The sequence below is a fragment of the Ursus arctos genome, chromosome X, assembly GCF_023065955.2.
Source record: "Ursus arctos isolate Adak ecotype North America chromosome X, UrsArc2.0, whole genome shotgun sequence".
In the NCBI taxonomy this organism is placed as follows: Eukaryota; Metazoa; Chordata; class Mammalia; order Carnivora; family Ursidae; genus Ursus; species Ursus arctos.
This window is the reverse complement of record NC_079873.1, coordinates 102348524-102365436: the sequence shown is the minus strand read 5'-3', so window position 1 is coordinate 102365436 and position 16913 is coordinate 102348524. Positions and strand designations below refer to the sequence as shown.

The following is a 16913-nucleotide window of genomic DNA, read 5'->3' as shown; positions in this document are numbered from 1 at the left end:
GCTAACGTGTTCACCAGTGAAATGATATATTACTACTTCATTTCAAATGGTACAGCAAAAAAGAAAACAAAACAAAAAAAAACCCACATCTGTATCTGTAAGGCATGTAGGGGTTCATTGTATTGTTCTTTCAATTTTTCAGCACATTTGCTGCTTTCATAATTAAAAGTTGGGAAAAAGAAAGCTGGGGAATGGTGTTTAGGATGGATGGAAGGGGGCAGTGAAAAAAAGGGGAAATTTCATTTGGAATATATCCTAAATGGTGAAATACTAAATTTGAAAGACAGAATATAGTGGTAAAAGAAAAACAAGTATCATAAGAAATAATAGAATACACGGATGTGAATTTCTAAAGAAAATGGTTCTCTCTCAAACAGAGGTAATACACCCAGTCATGAGGGCTCAAGGAAACAAGTATAATTCCAAGAAAGAATGCTGGGACTGGACTCAAGTGTTTTAATCTGCTATCTGAGTCATAGCTAAAACAATTCCATGGCAACGGAACAGATCACACTCAGACAAGCCAGCAGCCTGCCCGCTGGTCTAGCCCTCCTCACTAGATGATAAAATCACTGCTCTGGCGAGGCTGAAAGGATCAACATGAATACTAATAGCAATGATAAAGTATGGCTGTCACATCACCTCATTTTCTTTGGTAAAAGACCAAGAGTATGCTTTTATAGCCCAAAGAGGTCTGTACTCTTTGGGTGCAGCAATATTTTCATTTAGAAGAAAAGTTCTTAAGAGGATGAGCTTGTTACTGAATCAGTTTATGTTCCTGAAGATAATAAGCATTTCTTCCATAAGGGCACTGATATTAGAGCTTGGTGTCAGGGAGGGGAAATCCTACTCCTTGCCTTTGTTAAGTGAGTCCCATTAAATAAGCAGCACACTTCAGGGCACATTATTATCATCTGGGATGCTGATAAAATGCAGGTTCCTAAGCCCTGCGCCCCGTGACTGTGATTCCATTGCCAGAGGTGGAGGGGGTAGCGGCGGGGGCGGGGGGAGAATGTGTACTTGTTCAAGGACCCCTGGGGGACTCTGAGACAGGTACTCTGAGGTTCATTTACAGGTCTGGGCTGCAACATGCAGCCAAGTTTGGGATGAGATATGATGATACAGTGAGGAGTTACAGACTGGGAATCAGACATGTCGCTAACTTATTCCACTTTGGTCAAGTTCTTGTCTCCATGCCTCAGCTTTCTCATGTGTTTAATGAGGATAATACTGCCCCCCCCCCAATTACTGTACCTTGCATACATGCTAATTTATACAAGAGTGACTTAAAGTATGGTGACTAACGTAATATAATAAAAAAACATTAAAATAAAAAAAATTAAAGTATGAAGAGCATAACAAATAAACATTAGAACTTTTGGAAGGAAGCCTTTAATCTAATTCGGTGAATTTAGTATTACATATTATATTCCTGACAAGAGCCAATTACAGATTACTCTCTTCTCTTTCCTTTTAGGCTTAATCTAACGAAAGTAGTGCTAAAGTGACATTCTAGCTTTTATTTATCACCTGACAATTCTCCCAACCCCAACAAAAGAGAAAGCACAGAGACAATGAGGACATCCTTAAGTATTGTGAAAATTACATCTAGAGGAGGTCCCATGTCTTAGGATGTTTCTTACCAAGTCTATGAGTTTGGTGATGGGAACTTCTCGGATTGGTCTTTTCATTCGGCACAAAGCCTCTAAGGATGTACCAAAACAACTTGGGAGGTAATTTCCACTAATGGTCAAGAAGTAATCTTTGCCTCGATCCAGGTGAAGGACTAGAATGTCTTCAATCTTATCTTCCCCTGAATTCAGGATGGTCACAGAGTCTTTGCTGACATATACATCAAGGGAAATGTCCACTGTCTCATCTGAAATGTAAGAAATGACACATGGTAACAGAAACTTCTGGTGGAAGAGCAAAAGGGAGATGAGAACCAACAGAAGTAGTGTCTTCTAAAAAATCACCAAGTGATGGAGGAGACACTGGACATACAAAAGAGGTCTCCCCAATATAATGACAGTGAAGGTAAGACATGTGGTTAGAAAACAAGAAGTTAAACAAAGAGAGGCATGGGAGTCATGGGGAGATGGTACATTGCAAGCAGAGACAATGGTAAAGGGACAACTCACTTGGCTCCAAGTAGCCCTCAAAAGGTTCAGCCCGAAGCCATGGCTTGCAGTACTGGCTGTCATTAAGTTTAGGGATGAAAGAAAAATGGCAGGGAACCTGTCCATTGTTGCTGATCTGGAACTTCTCCTTTTGTAGTTGCCGAAACTTCACATTCTCAAACACAAACTGGGGAATAACAGACAGACACAAACATGCATCACTAGTAGGGGGAGTATGTCAGTTGGATTATTCCATAGAGAATATGAATAAGAATAAAGTAATTATTAACCAGGTGCACAACTGCTGTATATATTCACCACGTGGGCCAGCTGTACACCATGCTCTCTCATTTCTTACTGTATTCACACCAGCAGAGGAGGAATTAGGCAGCTCTTGCTACTTCTCTAAGCTACTCTGATTGTTCCTGAGACCCTAAGAGGGTAACCCAACCTTGGGTCAGGACATTCATCCAGTGACCAAGTAAGTCCTGGTTCCTGAGATATGAATTAACCAGCAACTCTGAAATATTAAATAAGAGCAGCTAACATCTGAGGGCTTACTTCGTGCCAGGAGCTGTTTTAAGAGCTTCACATGTATTAACCTGTGTAATCCTCACAACCACCCCTTGAACCAGAAAAGGAAACCGTGGCTCTGAGAGAGTTAGACATGCACCTCTAAATGACAGTGCTGGAATCAGAATGGAGGCAGTTTGACTCCAGCACACACGGTTCTCACCACTTTGCTGTGCCACCTTCTCTACCAAACGTGGTTTCCCCTGTACTAACCACGATGGGCAGTAGATGGGGAAGCCATGTATTTTTGCTCACCTCCCTCCTGCTGAGTTCTAAGGAAGGAAGGAAGTCATTTTCCATCCTGTCCATAATGCGTACAATATCTTCAAACACTTTCCGATACCTCCGTTCATCCACAACCTTCACCTGCAAGAAAATAAACCCTCTTTTCAGTCTTACGTGCTCCTAGCTCATCTTCCCTTGAGATTACCTAACAATTTAAAATGGGTTTTTAGAGCAATCATTTAAAATAAACTGTGGTGCAAACAACATCCTCAAACACTTTCTGAAATATCACTCCATCCACAACTTTCACCTCAAAGAAAACAGATCCTTATTTTAGTCTTGTGTGCTCTCAGCTTGAATCTCTAAGAGTCTAACAATTTTTTAAATGTCACTAAAACAAATATAAATTAAAGTAAGCATTACAGCGTTACCCACTTTATGGTAAAGGTAAGGTTAATTGGTTAACTTCCTGGAAAAGTTAAACCTCGGTGCTAAGAAGCTTGGCAGTAATATTTGGGAAAAATATTTTCTTGCTCCATTGTTAAGTTATTTGGTGGTGGGGGAAATGTGACAATTGTGGTAAAAATTATTTCCTGCATTGCACAAAATAAGTTGTCAAAACATACCTAGTACCATTTCTAACAATGATCACAAAGCATGGTGAAACAGCAGAAAAAATGATTAAAGCATTTAGTTCTATTAGCTGCTATGCACAATGCCAAGAATCATAACATCAATGCACAGATTATATAATGATAAAGGTGTGTTAGTAAATAGATCCTATGGCCACTTTAGAAAACAGCCAATACAAAATGCCCTAGATTAGAGTTAAAAGCATGACAACGGACAAAGAGATCATTTCGGCTAACAGGTCAAAAACATCTCCCATCTGACACAGCACATTCAGCTTCCTGATATAGCTGTGGGTTTTTTTCACTATTAAAACTTCATACAAATCAATGCCAAAAATGAACATAATTAACATAGCACTGTAACTTACTGAGGTCCTGGTTTCTTTTTAGAATATGAAACTTCACAAATTCAGTATAAAAAAAAAAGGACTGACGCATGTAGAAGAGGTTGTAAATCAAATGTGGAAAATAAGAGCATCAAAGCTGAGCCAAATAGCTCAAAGACTGGGAAGGGTTTTATGTATCTAAACCATAGCGCTTAGAGACCCAAGGAGCAAGCAATTGCTGGTGGCACCAGAGTCCACACCACAGTGTCAGGTTAAGAGGAATTTTATACTTTTAAAATATTTTAATAAAATTTTGCAACTTGTTTTTTTCATAAGTATTTTACATGTGTCATCTTTTCACAACAACCTGCAAAGCTACCAAATCAAGGATTATTCTTCTGATTGCTGAGAATATCAAGATAGAAAAAGATCAACTAAGTTGCTCACTGCCACAGTTAATACCAGAAGTTATATCTGGACCTCTAGTGGAAGACCCTTTCCAAAACACCAGGTACACAACAGGATCAATTCAGGTAGGGCTTAAAAATACAGATGCCTTGACCTACTGTGGTTTTTAAAAGCTCTCTAGGCAATTTCTATGTCTATGCAACAGATCCCATTACCAAGTACCAGGGTAGAAACCCTATCTCAGCTTAATCTCAGCCAGCCCACAGCAAGTCTTCTAAAGTTAATTGGCCATTGAGCACTTGGTCCCTTTGTTAACAGTCACTGATGACAATGGTGGTAAAAATATAATGTGTTTTTTAAAGCCTCTAATCATAGCATGCCCACGAGACCAAAATATGGGGTGACTACTCAATAAACTCAAAGCCTTTCCTCAGTAGTTTATCATGATCATATACCCCTTAATGGCACATCAAGGATAATGAAGGGGAAAAACACCTTAGAATGTCACCACCTGATACACCCACTTTAGAAAAGGAAATTACCAACAAAATTAGGAATTAAGAATGAGCTAGATGATCAATGAGCTAGATCTTTGTGGAATAACATGGGTAGCTCTCCAAGACACACCACTGAAATTTTTTTAAAAGCAAGCTGCAGACCAATACACAGTATGAGACCATTTATAATATTTGCACCAACACACAGAACAATACTCTGTTGTGTATGGGTCAACAGAAAAACATATACAATAGTCTAGAACTGTGCTGTTTAAGATAATAGCCAAAAGCCACATATGTACATTTAAATATACATTACTTCAAATTAAATAAAATAGAAAATTCAGCTCTCTCGGTCACACTAGCCACACTTCAAGTGATCAAGAGTCACCTGAAGTCAGCAGTATTGCACTGGACAGTATAGATCTGTAACATTTCCATCACCACAGAAACACCTACTGGACTGTGCTGGTCTAGAAAGATATAAATTCAAAACGGTAGTTGGCCTGGCTGGGAAGTGGGGATTTTGGGCAAAGGTAGGAGGGGGGGATAGAACAAGGATTGAAGAATTCCAGCCTTATCTGTAAATTTTGCTTACATTTTTTTTTATTTTAAAGAAAAAGCACTTTTGAATTCCTGTGCAATTTAAGTAGTTTTAAAAACTAGAAAGGCAGACCTTTAAATATCCTGCTAGGAGCTCTGGATTAATATGTGTAATTATTACAAATATTCCAAAGTTCTGAAAAGAAATACAAACAAAAAAGCCAAGCATAGCTGATTAAACCAAAAAGGTTAGTGTCTGGGGAAAGACATCTTTTTAAAAATGGATTAAGAGAATTCAAATGAAGAAAACAGGACAGCCCACAAGTACAAACGAGAAATTGGGTGGGCTACAAGTAGTATCTAAAGATTTTTCTAGTCAGTAAGTTCTTTGGAACTATAGAGGCATTGTGGGGTTAGTGGAAAGAACATCTATAGGCTTGGGAGTTAAATAGATAAGATTTGAATCTTAGCATTCCTTCTAGTTGAATGCTTATAAAGAAGTTATTTAAACTCATCGGTTCTCCATTTGCTCATCTGTTAAATGAGAAATGTTTAACTCAAAGCACTGTTGTGAGAAGTAAATGAGAGGTGTGTCAATTGTCCAGTACAGTCCCCGGCACATACTAGCTACTATCTGAGAAATACTTACTATTATTTACTATTATTTTAAAATTTCAAAATGGACAAAGTCAAGCCACAATTGCCTTGATAAAATGTAGACTGTATTCTAAAACCAAGACCTAATTTTGTAAATAAAGGAAATACCTCAAAGTCATTTCCCTTTAAGACAGGAGTAGGACAAGGCAAGTAGGTGATAATCTGAGAAGCCAAAAGAATCAACATATACATCTATTATGTTCTTCACATGTCTTACCTCATTAATACTTGTAAGTAGTACCATTGTTATCCCCATTTTATAGAGGAGGAAACTGAGGCACAGGATTGCTACATAAATTTTCCATGGTTACATAGTTAGAAAGTGGTTGAACTGGGATGCAAATCTAAGCAGTCTATCTATAAAGCCCACTCTATCAAGCACTGCACTTTATAGATTCTGACAGATTACATGACTGCAGGTCTGGAAAATCTACAAGAAATAATCTTAATGTACTAGCTGTAATAAACCAGTAAGATCCCAAGACATAACCTGTATACTATTAACATGCAGCTAAAATATACAATGTGAAAACAAAAACTACCCACAACAGAGACAAAAAAAATTAAATAACTGGCCATCAATCCAGCCCAGGATGCAACAGAGTTAAAGAAAATTTAAAAATTGAGCTCTGGGGGCACCTGGGTGACACGGTCGGTTAAGTGTCTGACTCTTGGTTTCTGCTCAGGTAATGATCTCGGGGTCCTGGGATTGAGCCCCGTACCAGGCTCCACACACTTGGCATGGGATCTGCTTCAGATTCTCTCTCCCTCTCCCTCTTCCCCTCCTGCTCATGCTCCCTCTTTCTCTAAGATACATAAATAAATCTTTAAAAAAAGTTTAAAACTTGTGCTCCTGGACACAGGAAGATTTCACTAATAGTATGGCTGACAACATGCCTTTTAAGGTAAAATACAGATTTGGTTGTATGCTGACCAGTCTATGCTTTTGCTCCTGCTGTCCCCATCCCTATACCTGGAACCTCTCTCTCAGGGCTTCCCCTCCTTACTATTTATCTGATGAGAGGCTACTCAATCTTTAAAACCTAGCTTCTAACTCTTCCTTATGTTTAACAACTTTAGGAGGCTAAGGTTACCACCCAGCCATTATGCAGCACGAGAAACATCTGTGTCACTAAAAGGCTTCGCACATTAAGAACCATATGGACAGCATTTAGGAGGGCTGAGGGCACTAATTTCTCAGTGTTGCAAATGATTATTTGGTTATGGTAACATTTATGGCTCAGTGAACTACTGATCTGTTCTGAGTCTAAATAATGTTCTAAGAATACTTAACACACAAACAAATAAATGAACAAACAAGTGTTTACCCCAATATGGAAGAGGGCGCTAACAGGCTTGTGGTCACTGGTTTTTAGTTCCATGTGACTCCGGTAATGAAGCTGATTAACATTTGTTCCTCTCCAAAGAATCCGGTCACACCAGGCTGGAACCCGACATTTTCCACTGCAAATAAAGAAAGAAAGTATAAAGGGAACATACCACACAAGAATGTAATACCTACCACATTGGTTCAGACCTGGGTTAGGCCATCTTTTATATGCTTGCCCTTCCCTAATGATCCCAACTATAATATTCCCTACTATATTCAAGCTCTGTAAAGGGTCTGGGTCTGCTTGTTTGCCATTGAATTCCCAACCTCTAGCACATTATCTTGTGCAAAGTGGGTGCTCAATGAATAGTTATCTAATGAATGAATAAACAGCGCTCCCAAAATTAGCATTACATCTTCAACAACGTTGCCCCAGGGGAAAATATAATAGCCCCTTCTTAAAATATCCTCAGAAGGTCAGGATTATATCCAGCACACGTTGCTTGATGAACTGCAATGACATTTCACAACAGATAGACAATAAAAATCTAAGAATCCAATCCTATATTCCAAGACTGGGCTTAATTTCTGGAGATAAGTAATAGTAGAAAGTTCCCCTTTAAACCTAGACTTTCATGACAAGTCTAGCTCCTTCAAACAGAGATGAACTAACATCTAAGCATGCAAGTCTAAACATATAACAGCCTATAGATTACCAACGTTAGGAAAAAATCCCATTCATCATTTTATTAAGATAAGCAACACCTTGTACACCTGATCCAGAAGGTGACACAAATAAGTTCTTATCAGTAGCTCTTCAACTGACTCTCAAGTCAGGTGAGTGGGAGAAACAAGGTGAAGTGTACAAGATCTGTCAGTGTCACTTTTCACTTGCTGACCAGTTCCCTCAGGGCACAGGGGTACAGACTCCTCTCCACCCCACCCTAGTGCTCTGAGTCTAAAGAAGCTGAATATACCCAGAGATTTTCTTTCTCTTTGAAGCTTCTGGGCTCAGCCAGCTAGGACACCATAGGAAACAGACAGATAGCAGGTAGAGGACAAATAGTTACGAGGAACATACTGACAGGGGCGCTTTGCTGGGGGTAATTAGGAAATCAAAGCCCCCCCCCCCACTAGACAATGGTTCTTAGCTTTCTCTGGCAGTTGCAGAGGTTGGGCAGGTATCAGTATTTTTTTTAAAGATTTTATTTATTTATTCGACAGAGATAGAGACAGCCAGCGAGAGAGGAAACACAAGCAGGGGGAGTGGGAGAGGAAGAAGCAGGCTCATAGCAGAGGAGCCTGATGTGGGGCTCGATCCCATAACGCCGGGATCACACCCTGAGCCGAAGGCAGACGCTTAACCGCTGTGCCACCCAGGCGCCCCCAGGCATCAGTATTTTTAAAAGTCCCCCAAGAGATTCTAATGTGCAGTCAGGACTGAGAACCACTGTGCTGGAAGAACCTTTCATGGCTCACTTTCTGGTGTTCTGAGTTAAGGAGCTGAGAAACAATTTGGAAAGAAACATTCAGAACAGGACAATCAGTAAGGAAATAGGGGTGTAATCAGGAAGGTAAAAATCTAAGCAAGTCTGTTTAGATGACAGAAATAAGGCACTGCAGGCAGCCCATAAAACTTCAACAGCCCTGACATAGAAGTAATACTTTCTTAAGATAAGCTCACCTTTGAGTACACATGAATTAAAACTCCTCTGTAATAGCACTGAGCCATTAAGCTTTTATATCTGCTTCTGGCATGACTGAAAAAATTCCCAGCCCTTCAGCAACATAGAGGGATAGAAATAAGACCAGGCCTGAACCCACTCCAGGAGGAGGTTCTTGTTACTTTACCTGGAATCCCATCGGTCTGTTTTAGAGTCATACTTATAAGTGGGGATAAACTTGATTTCACCTTCGGTGAAGTCAGCAAAAGCTTTTTTCTGTGTGCGCTGAATATTTAGCTAGAGATAGAAAGAAGCATCACATAAGCAGGGTAACACCATCTTAATACAAGTGATAATCAGGTTGATCAGCCATTTCTAACTATCTAGTTCCACAGCCTTTGCAACTGTCAGATACATAAATAAAATTTCTGTACCTTGTGAAATAAAATCTTGCCATTCCCATAGCATCTAAACTCACCTACAGATAGGATGCTCATTATGAGCACATCACTAACTTTTTATTGCTAACAGTCATCGGGTAAAATGGAAAAATGAAATACGAATAATCGTTAAGTTCTCTGAAGTTGGACAGGAACCATCTACCACAATTTTAATTAAAAAAAACAAAACATACCAATGTTGAATGGATAACTCCAAAAGCCAAATTGTTACGGATCATTCTGAAAGTTATCCTCACTCAAATACTTCACCAGAATTACATAAGACTCAGAATTTATTCAAACTGTACCCCTTTTGGAAACATGACAGAGGAAGAAATGTAAAGAAATTCGCCAGCCAACCTCAATATGAAGAAAGATACAGCAAAAAAAGGCTCACTATAAAAAACCACTCGACTACAAAACTCCTAAATTTTTACTATGTCTGAAGGTCAAAAAGGCTTACATAAGGATTTAAAGACATTAAAATCAAATTGAAGCATTTTCTTCCCTCTATAAGCATTCACTTTTAGCAACCAGTATCCATAAGCTGAAGTAAAAATTCAAGTCATGTGCCAGGTTCCAAGGCAAATTTACAGAAAACTAGGTTCCTGAATATCAAGTTTTATATAAATGTTACCAAATCAATGCTTTGCCCACAGGTTTTAACATTTATAAGCCAGATATCCCCAACTTCTCAATCAGTTTCCATTAGACCACAGTCTGTTATTTATCCCAAACTCCTCTTCTGTTCTTCCGAATCCCCTCACAGGGCCTCCCTCTTTTACCTCCACACTGCTGCTAAGCCCGCCAAGTAATCATAGAACAACTTTCCCTGTTCCATCTGCCAAACCATATCAACATAGCTGAAGGCCCACTTCCTCCAGGAAGTACTCTTCAATTAACCCCACCTATTCTCCAACTATTTATATAAATCCAAAATCTCTTCTTCATAAACACAATGAACAAAAGTTATATTTACTTTTTTATCTCCCCTGTTCTATCCAAGCAGCTAATAAAAGCACTACAAACCTTGTGTGTATTTGCTGCATTGCTAGTAACACCATTTTCCCAGGACAATGAGACCTTATCCCTAGAGTAAGACACACCTCCCGCACACGTATCTCATAAACCTAACAATTTTATCTGCCATCTAGGAAAGTACCTATAACATGAAAATTTACTTACCTGGTCAAATTTCAAGAGTCTCTGAAGATCATTCTTGTTAATAAGACTCTTCACTTCACTGGCATCAGGCATACAAAGTCTATAGTTCAAATCTCCCAACCAGATGACAACACTGAAGATCAAGAAATACATGAACAGGAGTAGCAATAATTAGCATAAAAAGTCAATCAGAAAATTGAGAGAAGAAAACTAGGTAGATGATTGATAAGGATTCATTTATCACTACCTGAGACAAAGGGTTTAAGCTGTAACTTATCCTCTGGAGGGAGTACACCTGAGAAGGACTAGGGATTACCAAATAGGTGGGAAGATAGGCACTCCATACATAAAGAACAAAGATAGGGAAATACAGTGTATATGAGGGATTCAGAAGCCAAGGAGTTAACTGCCTAAAAGCAGCATGTAGTTTATTTGCTGGACTAGTGCCAAAATTTTGTCTGGCTGCCTGCCAGGTCTCCAGGGGAAGAGAATCTGAACATTTTCTGCCTCTCTGAGCCCTGACATTCTGCAGGCTCTCCACTAAGGTCTGCGTGGTCTAAATGACAGCTCTCCCAGCCAGGACCCTAGCAAAAGGAGGCCCACAGCTCTCCACTATAGCCAATCTGCCTATCTCTGCCTCAATCCACAGTCCAAGTCCCAGGTAGGAAGGAGACTGGCTTGCTACAGGATACTCAGGCTCCCAATCACGGCAACAGGCCCCTAGATGTGCTGAGAGCCCCCATAGGGGAGACCCTGAAATTATAACACTAAAAGGGATTCTCCTTTTTTAGCTATTGTGGACAATGCTGCTATGAACATTGGGGTGCATATGGCCCTTCTCTTTACTACAATAGCTAAATTGTGGAGGGAGCCGAGATGCCCTTCAACAGATGACTGGATTAAGAAGATGTGGTCCATATATACAATGGAATATTACTCAGCCATCAGAAAGAACGATTACACAACATTTGCAGCAACATGGACGGGACTGGAGGAGATTATGCTAAGCGAAATAAGTCAAGCAGAGAAAGACAATTATCATATGGTTTCACTCATTTATGGAACATAAGAAGTAGGAAGATTGGTAGGAGAAGAAAGGGAAGAATGAAGGGGGGGTAAACAGAAGGGGGAATGAACCATGAGAGACTGTGGACTCTGGGAAACAAAGTGAGGGCTTCAGAGGGGAGGGGAGTGGGGGATTGGGATAGGCCGGTGATGGAGAGTAAGGAGGGCACATATTGCATGGTGCACTGGGTGTTATACGCAAATAATGAATCATGGAACATTGCATCAAAAACTGGGGACGTACTGTATGGTGACTAATATAACAAAATAAAAATAAAAAAAGAAAGAAAACGCTCCCAGTTCCCCATTCCAGTGTGGCTCTCCCCACCTCTTTGACAAATTATTAGACATATGCTAGAATGTTACAACTTTTAAACATTTTCTACATTCCATATTAATCCCTACCATTTTTTTTGTTTAGAATCTATTTTAGCTTATTGTTTTATCATTCAGTAACTTTTTTCACTTTATGCATCCTATTAAAAGTTACATTTTTTGTGGGTCAAAAAAAAAAAAAGGGGGATTCTCCTTGTGAGCTATCTCAAGTCCTGAATGGGTCTCTCTGCCAATCTTAAATGCAACATAAAATTTCTGGAATTCTGAGGAAATAAATTTAAGGAATTTCAGGGCAACTTTTTATTAATGTCAAGGCCTTGACTTTACTAACATGAAACAGAATTGTACGTTATCCTAATTGTTGAGACAATACGGAAACAGGTCAGTATCGCTACCCTTCCCTACTCTTTCCTCAATTACCCTACTCTACTGATTCTAATATCCTAAGTTATTTTTTGTTTTCCTACTAAATCCCATCTCAAACCACTCTCTCAGAATTTCAATTACCATTATTAATTTTTGACAATTAATCATTTTCTATCACCCATTCCACCCCTTAACTGATTTCTGCTTCTATCCTTATTAAGTCCTATTCTCCATGAACCTTTCTCTCCTATTATCCTATTGACCCATTCTTGTCTAAATCTCCACTGCCCCTATTCTTAATGATTCACAGCCACTAAAAAGAATATATACGTGTATATATATAAAATATAGTACATACATAATATAGACATTTACATAGGTAATGTTGTACACACACACACACACACACACACACACGCACACACTGGCTTGGAAAGAGACCCACAATAATAGGACAATATAGTTCTATATAATAAGCGTGCATGTGTTTTTATGCATATAGAGAAAGGTCTAGAACAGCACTATTCAAAGGAAATAAAATACACATCACAGATGTAATTTTAAATTTTTTAGTAGCTGCATTTAAAAGGTAAAATAAACAAGTAAAAATAACTTAACAATAAATTTCATTTAACTCAATATATCCAGATCATTTCAACATGTAATCAATATTGAAAAACTGAGGTATTTTACATTTTTCCTACTAAGTCTCTGAAATCCAATGTACAGTTTATGCTTACAGCACATCTCAATTTGGTCTAGCCACTTTCAAGTGTCCAATAGCCACTAACAGCTACTGGCTGTCACATTGGACAGCATAGTTCCAGGATACACAGCAAACTGTTAATAACAGTTTCCTCTGAGAGACTGGCTGGGGAGAGCAGAGTGATTTCTACTTTTAATTTTATCTTTTATTACATTTACAATGAACATTTTGATTTTATAATAAAAACTGACTCTAGCTGACAGACACCTCCAGCATTACTCTTACATGGCCACTAACAGAACTAATCTTACCTCCGATAGCAAATCTGATTTCTCTGCCTCAATGAATCTGCTATTCCTTAAAAACCCTCTCTTCTTTGCGACCCCAATCCCTAAATTGTAAACCTTCATTCTTCACAGTTTCTGATCCATTTAATCTCTTCTCAGCCCCACTATTCAAAGGCCAAAGGAGATTTAACCACTCACTCATGTTTCATGATGTTCAGCTGTGGGAGGGTCTGATTTGGGACCACAAAACTCATGCGTGAACAGATGTCCTTATAATCTTGATTCCTTCTCTCAAAGTCCTCCACATGGGCAGCCAGGTGGGAATTGACAATGCAAAAGGTAGTGTTGTGAAATACAAATCTCACAGCTACCCCACCTTTGTTTCCCTGTTAGCAAGAGTAATTACTCACAGTTAGTACAAAGACACAACTAGCAGTTAAACTTCACATGGACATAAATAATAATCAAGCTCATTTCCAAAGTAACTCGCCATTTTCCCCATGATTCCAGTTCCAACTGTTTCTGCAGCAACATCACGGATATATCGCCACTGGTCCTTTCTGGCAAATATGAGGAGCATCATCCCGACAAGGCGGACTAGTTGAACCTATGAGTTCCAGGGAGTTAGAAAAGGTTCATGTTAATACCACTCTTTGCCACACATCTAGTCCCACAACTAATTTTCCACCAAGAAGATATTAATGATGCTCAAATCTGAATCCAAATCTTCTAATTTCCCAGTGGACCCCATACAAAGGAAACAAAATTTCTCTGAGGCAGCTCTTATCTGACTCTGACCAGTAGGAGTTAAAAGTCTTTGGGGACATCAGGGGCGCCTGGGTGGCTCAGGTGGTTAAGTGTCTGCCTTCGGCTCAGGTCATGATCCCAGCGTCCTGGGATCGAGCCTCATGTCAAGCCCCATGTCAGGCTCTTGGCTCAGCGGGGAGCCTGCTTCTGCCTCTCCCTCTGCCTCTCCCCCTGCTCATGCTCTCTATCTCTCTGTCTCAAATGAAAAAATAAAAAAAAATAAAAATAAAATCTTAAAAAAAAAGTGTTTGGGGACATCAAGTACATTCAGCTCTAGGATCCATTATTTTAATCACTTGTTAACCTACCACGAGTAGATAGAATTAAAAAATCAAATAAAAAAACCCCTATCCCAGCTTGTTCCTTTTGCCTCTCCTTCCTAGTTTCTGATTTCCAATTTCTTAAGAAATTAAAATTTATAAAATAGCAATATTTTTTACTTTGATTATTTTAAGTCTGAGAACTAGAGCTAGAGATATGTCTGAAATATATAAGAGGAGTAACACCTTCAGGATTTTTATTACCTATATCAACTGTTAGAAGAAGTAAATGAAAAATATTCAGGTGACTGCTTTTAAAGGGCTTACTACGGTAGCCATGTAATTTAAATAACTGTTCTGGTAGCCTCTACCACATGCTTTCTAAAGACCAACAAGTTGGCCCACCTTGCTAAAGTCAACTCTACTTTTGATTTACAACAAATTTTAGAACTCATTTAAATTCTACAACACTTCTTGCTGTTTCCATTCCACAGCATACCCTATGCACCCACATGCTTAAAACTACTTTTCTATAAAGCATCCTGTTCTGGCCATGTCAGTGAATAATTCTGATCTTAAACTCTTACTGTTACCTTGTAAGTAATTATTGTAAGCTAGTTATCATTCTGAGAATAAAATTCTTCTTTTCTCCTAAAAGCTACCTAAGCAATGAAAATATAGAATTGGAAAGCTTAGGAAATTTTTTTTCTAGAAAAATAGGTGTAAAGAATTAGTCTGCCCTACTGAAGTATTACACACAGGGAAGAAGTCAATTAAACCATTCTTTTGGAACAAGTTACAGTTAACAGAATAACTTCTAGGGAATTCTATTTAGTTGTATATTAAAAAAGAAAATTAAATGCAGCTTACTTTCTTATACTTGGCTTTGGAATGCAAACCCCTCTCCACAGCCATGGACCACTCTTGTTCTTTCACAGATTCAAAGTAGAAAAAGGCTTCTGTGCTCAAGTCCAGCTCTTGAAATCTGAAAAACAAACAAGAAGACATGAGATCTATACATGTCCCATAATTATCTCTGTCTACCTCCTTACCCATTTTCTGAGACATTAGGTGAAAAGGGAATGGGGAAAGAGATAAATTTTTATAGAACTGCTCTACTGACCCAGGTGATCAGTAAGGACAAGCAGCTTTCTTTTTCAAAAGACCCTCTATAAGTATATGCACAGGCTATACAAAATGAATCTTAAAAAGGAGGGGCACCTGGGTGGCTCAGTCGGTTGAGTAGCTGACTCTTGATTTCAGCTCAGGTCATGAACTCAGGGTCCTGGGATCCCTGTTCAACAGAGAGGCTGCTCAAAGATTCTCCCTCTCTCTGCTCCTCTCCCTGCCCCTCCCCCTGCTCATGCACTCTCTCTCTTTCAAAGAATAAATCTTTTTGGGGGCGCCTGGGTGGCTCAGTTGGTTAAACAGCTGCCTTCGGCTCAGGTCATGATCCTGGGGTCCTGGGATCGAGCCCTGCATTGGGATCCTTGCTCAGTGGGGAGTCTGCTTCTCCCTCTCCCTCTGTCTCCTGGCTTGTGCTCTCACTCTCTCTCTGTCAGATAAACAAATAAAGTCTTTAAAAATAATAATAATAATAAAAATATTTTTAAAAAAGTATATGCACAGACTATGCAAAACATAAACAAAAAACAAACAAAAAAAACTCCACAAGGGATAACAGTGGAGCTTTGTTTATATATCCTAGGAATAGTCACTGTTGGAATTGACCTCAAGACTGTTTCTATTAAGAATGCAGTTTTCTTCGCATTTTGAGAGGACTAGATGTTTCCTTTCAACATTTCAGGTATCATCCCTTTCTTATCTCACAAATTTGAACCACAAGTTAATTCTCACATATAGTCTATAGTGAGTTTTTACCAAACAGTTAAAAAAGAAAAAGGAGAGCAAAATGTCATGTAAACTAATACCAAATATATAGCCAAAAGGAAATTCCAGATGCGTTCTTTACCCAATGCAGTAGATATCAGGAGGATTTGAATCACAGTTCAGCCAAGGTTCCAACTCACTATCTGGAGACTGGCCATTCACGTTCCACGTTCCAACAAAAAATCTAATACACAATACCAAAAAATTATTTGAAAACAAAGGTCAAGTATGAACCAATGAAGTTTTCTCATCACTTTTATACAAGGGTATATTCACAATAAGCCAACATAATTTCTCAAAATGTTTTGTTATATACATAAGAAACACCTCTCACATGTAGAACACAAAGGCAGTGGGCTTAATTCTCCAAAGTTTACATTAGGTGAACCCACAGAAAGGAATCAAGTCTCTATTTAAAAAATACAAAGCTAATTGCTCTACCACATTTCTTTTCAGTTAAACTCCACCCAAACTTATACTTGAAGGGAGAGCTTGTAGATGGGAAAAAGGTATCTTCATGATGTAAATACATCTAATGTGGATAACTGTTCCATAAGGAGCTGTAGTTGAATCCAAAAACTCACTTCCCGAAGGATTACAAGGACATCTGTGTAGGA

General features: G+C 38.9%; 1 protein-coding gene across 6 annotated transcripts in view; it reads right to left on the bottom strand.

The window, feature by feature from the left end:
* The window catches only part of OCRL (OCRL inositol polyphosphate-5-phosphatase), a 56920-nt gene that overhangs the window by 20575 nt on the left and 19432 nt on the right, over positions 1-16913 (bottom strand). For all 6 annotated transcript variants that reach the window (XM_057314341.1, XM_044391610.3, XM_057314338.1 and 3 more), the window contains 10 exons: positions 16379-16480; positions 15277-15391; positions 13830-13946; positions 13538-13725; positions 10601-10712; positions 9163-9272; positions 7310-7445; positions 2949-3059; positions 2142-2307; positions 1644-1879 (listed from right to left, as the gene is read on the bottom strand). In XM_057314341.1, coding sequence (XP_057170324.1) covers positions 1644-1879; positions 2142-2307; positions 2949-3059; positions 7310-7445; positions 9163-9272; positions 10601-10712; positions 13538-13725; positions 13830-13946; positions 15277-15391; positions 16379-16480 — 1393 coding nt within the window. The remainder of the gene's footprint in view (positions 1-1643; positions 1880-2141; positions 2308-2948; positions 3060-7309; positions 7446-9162; positions 9273-10600; positions 10713-13537; positions 13726-13829; positions 13947-15276; positions 15392-16378; positions 16481-16913) is intronic.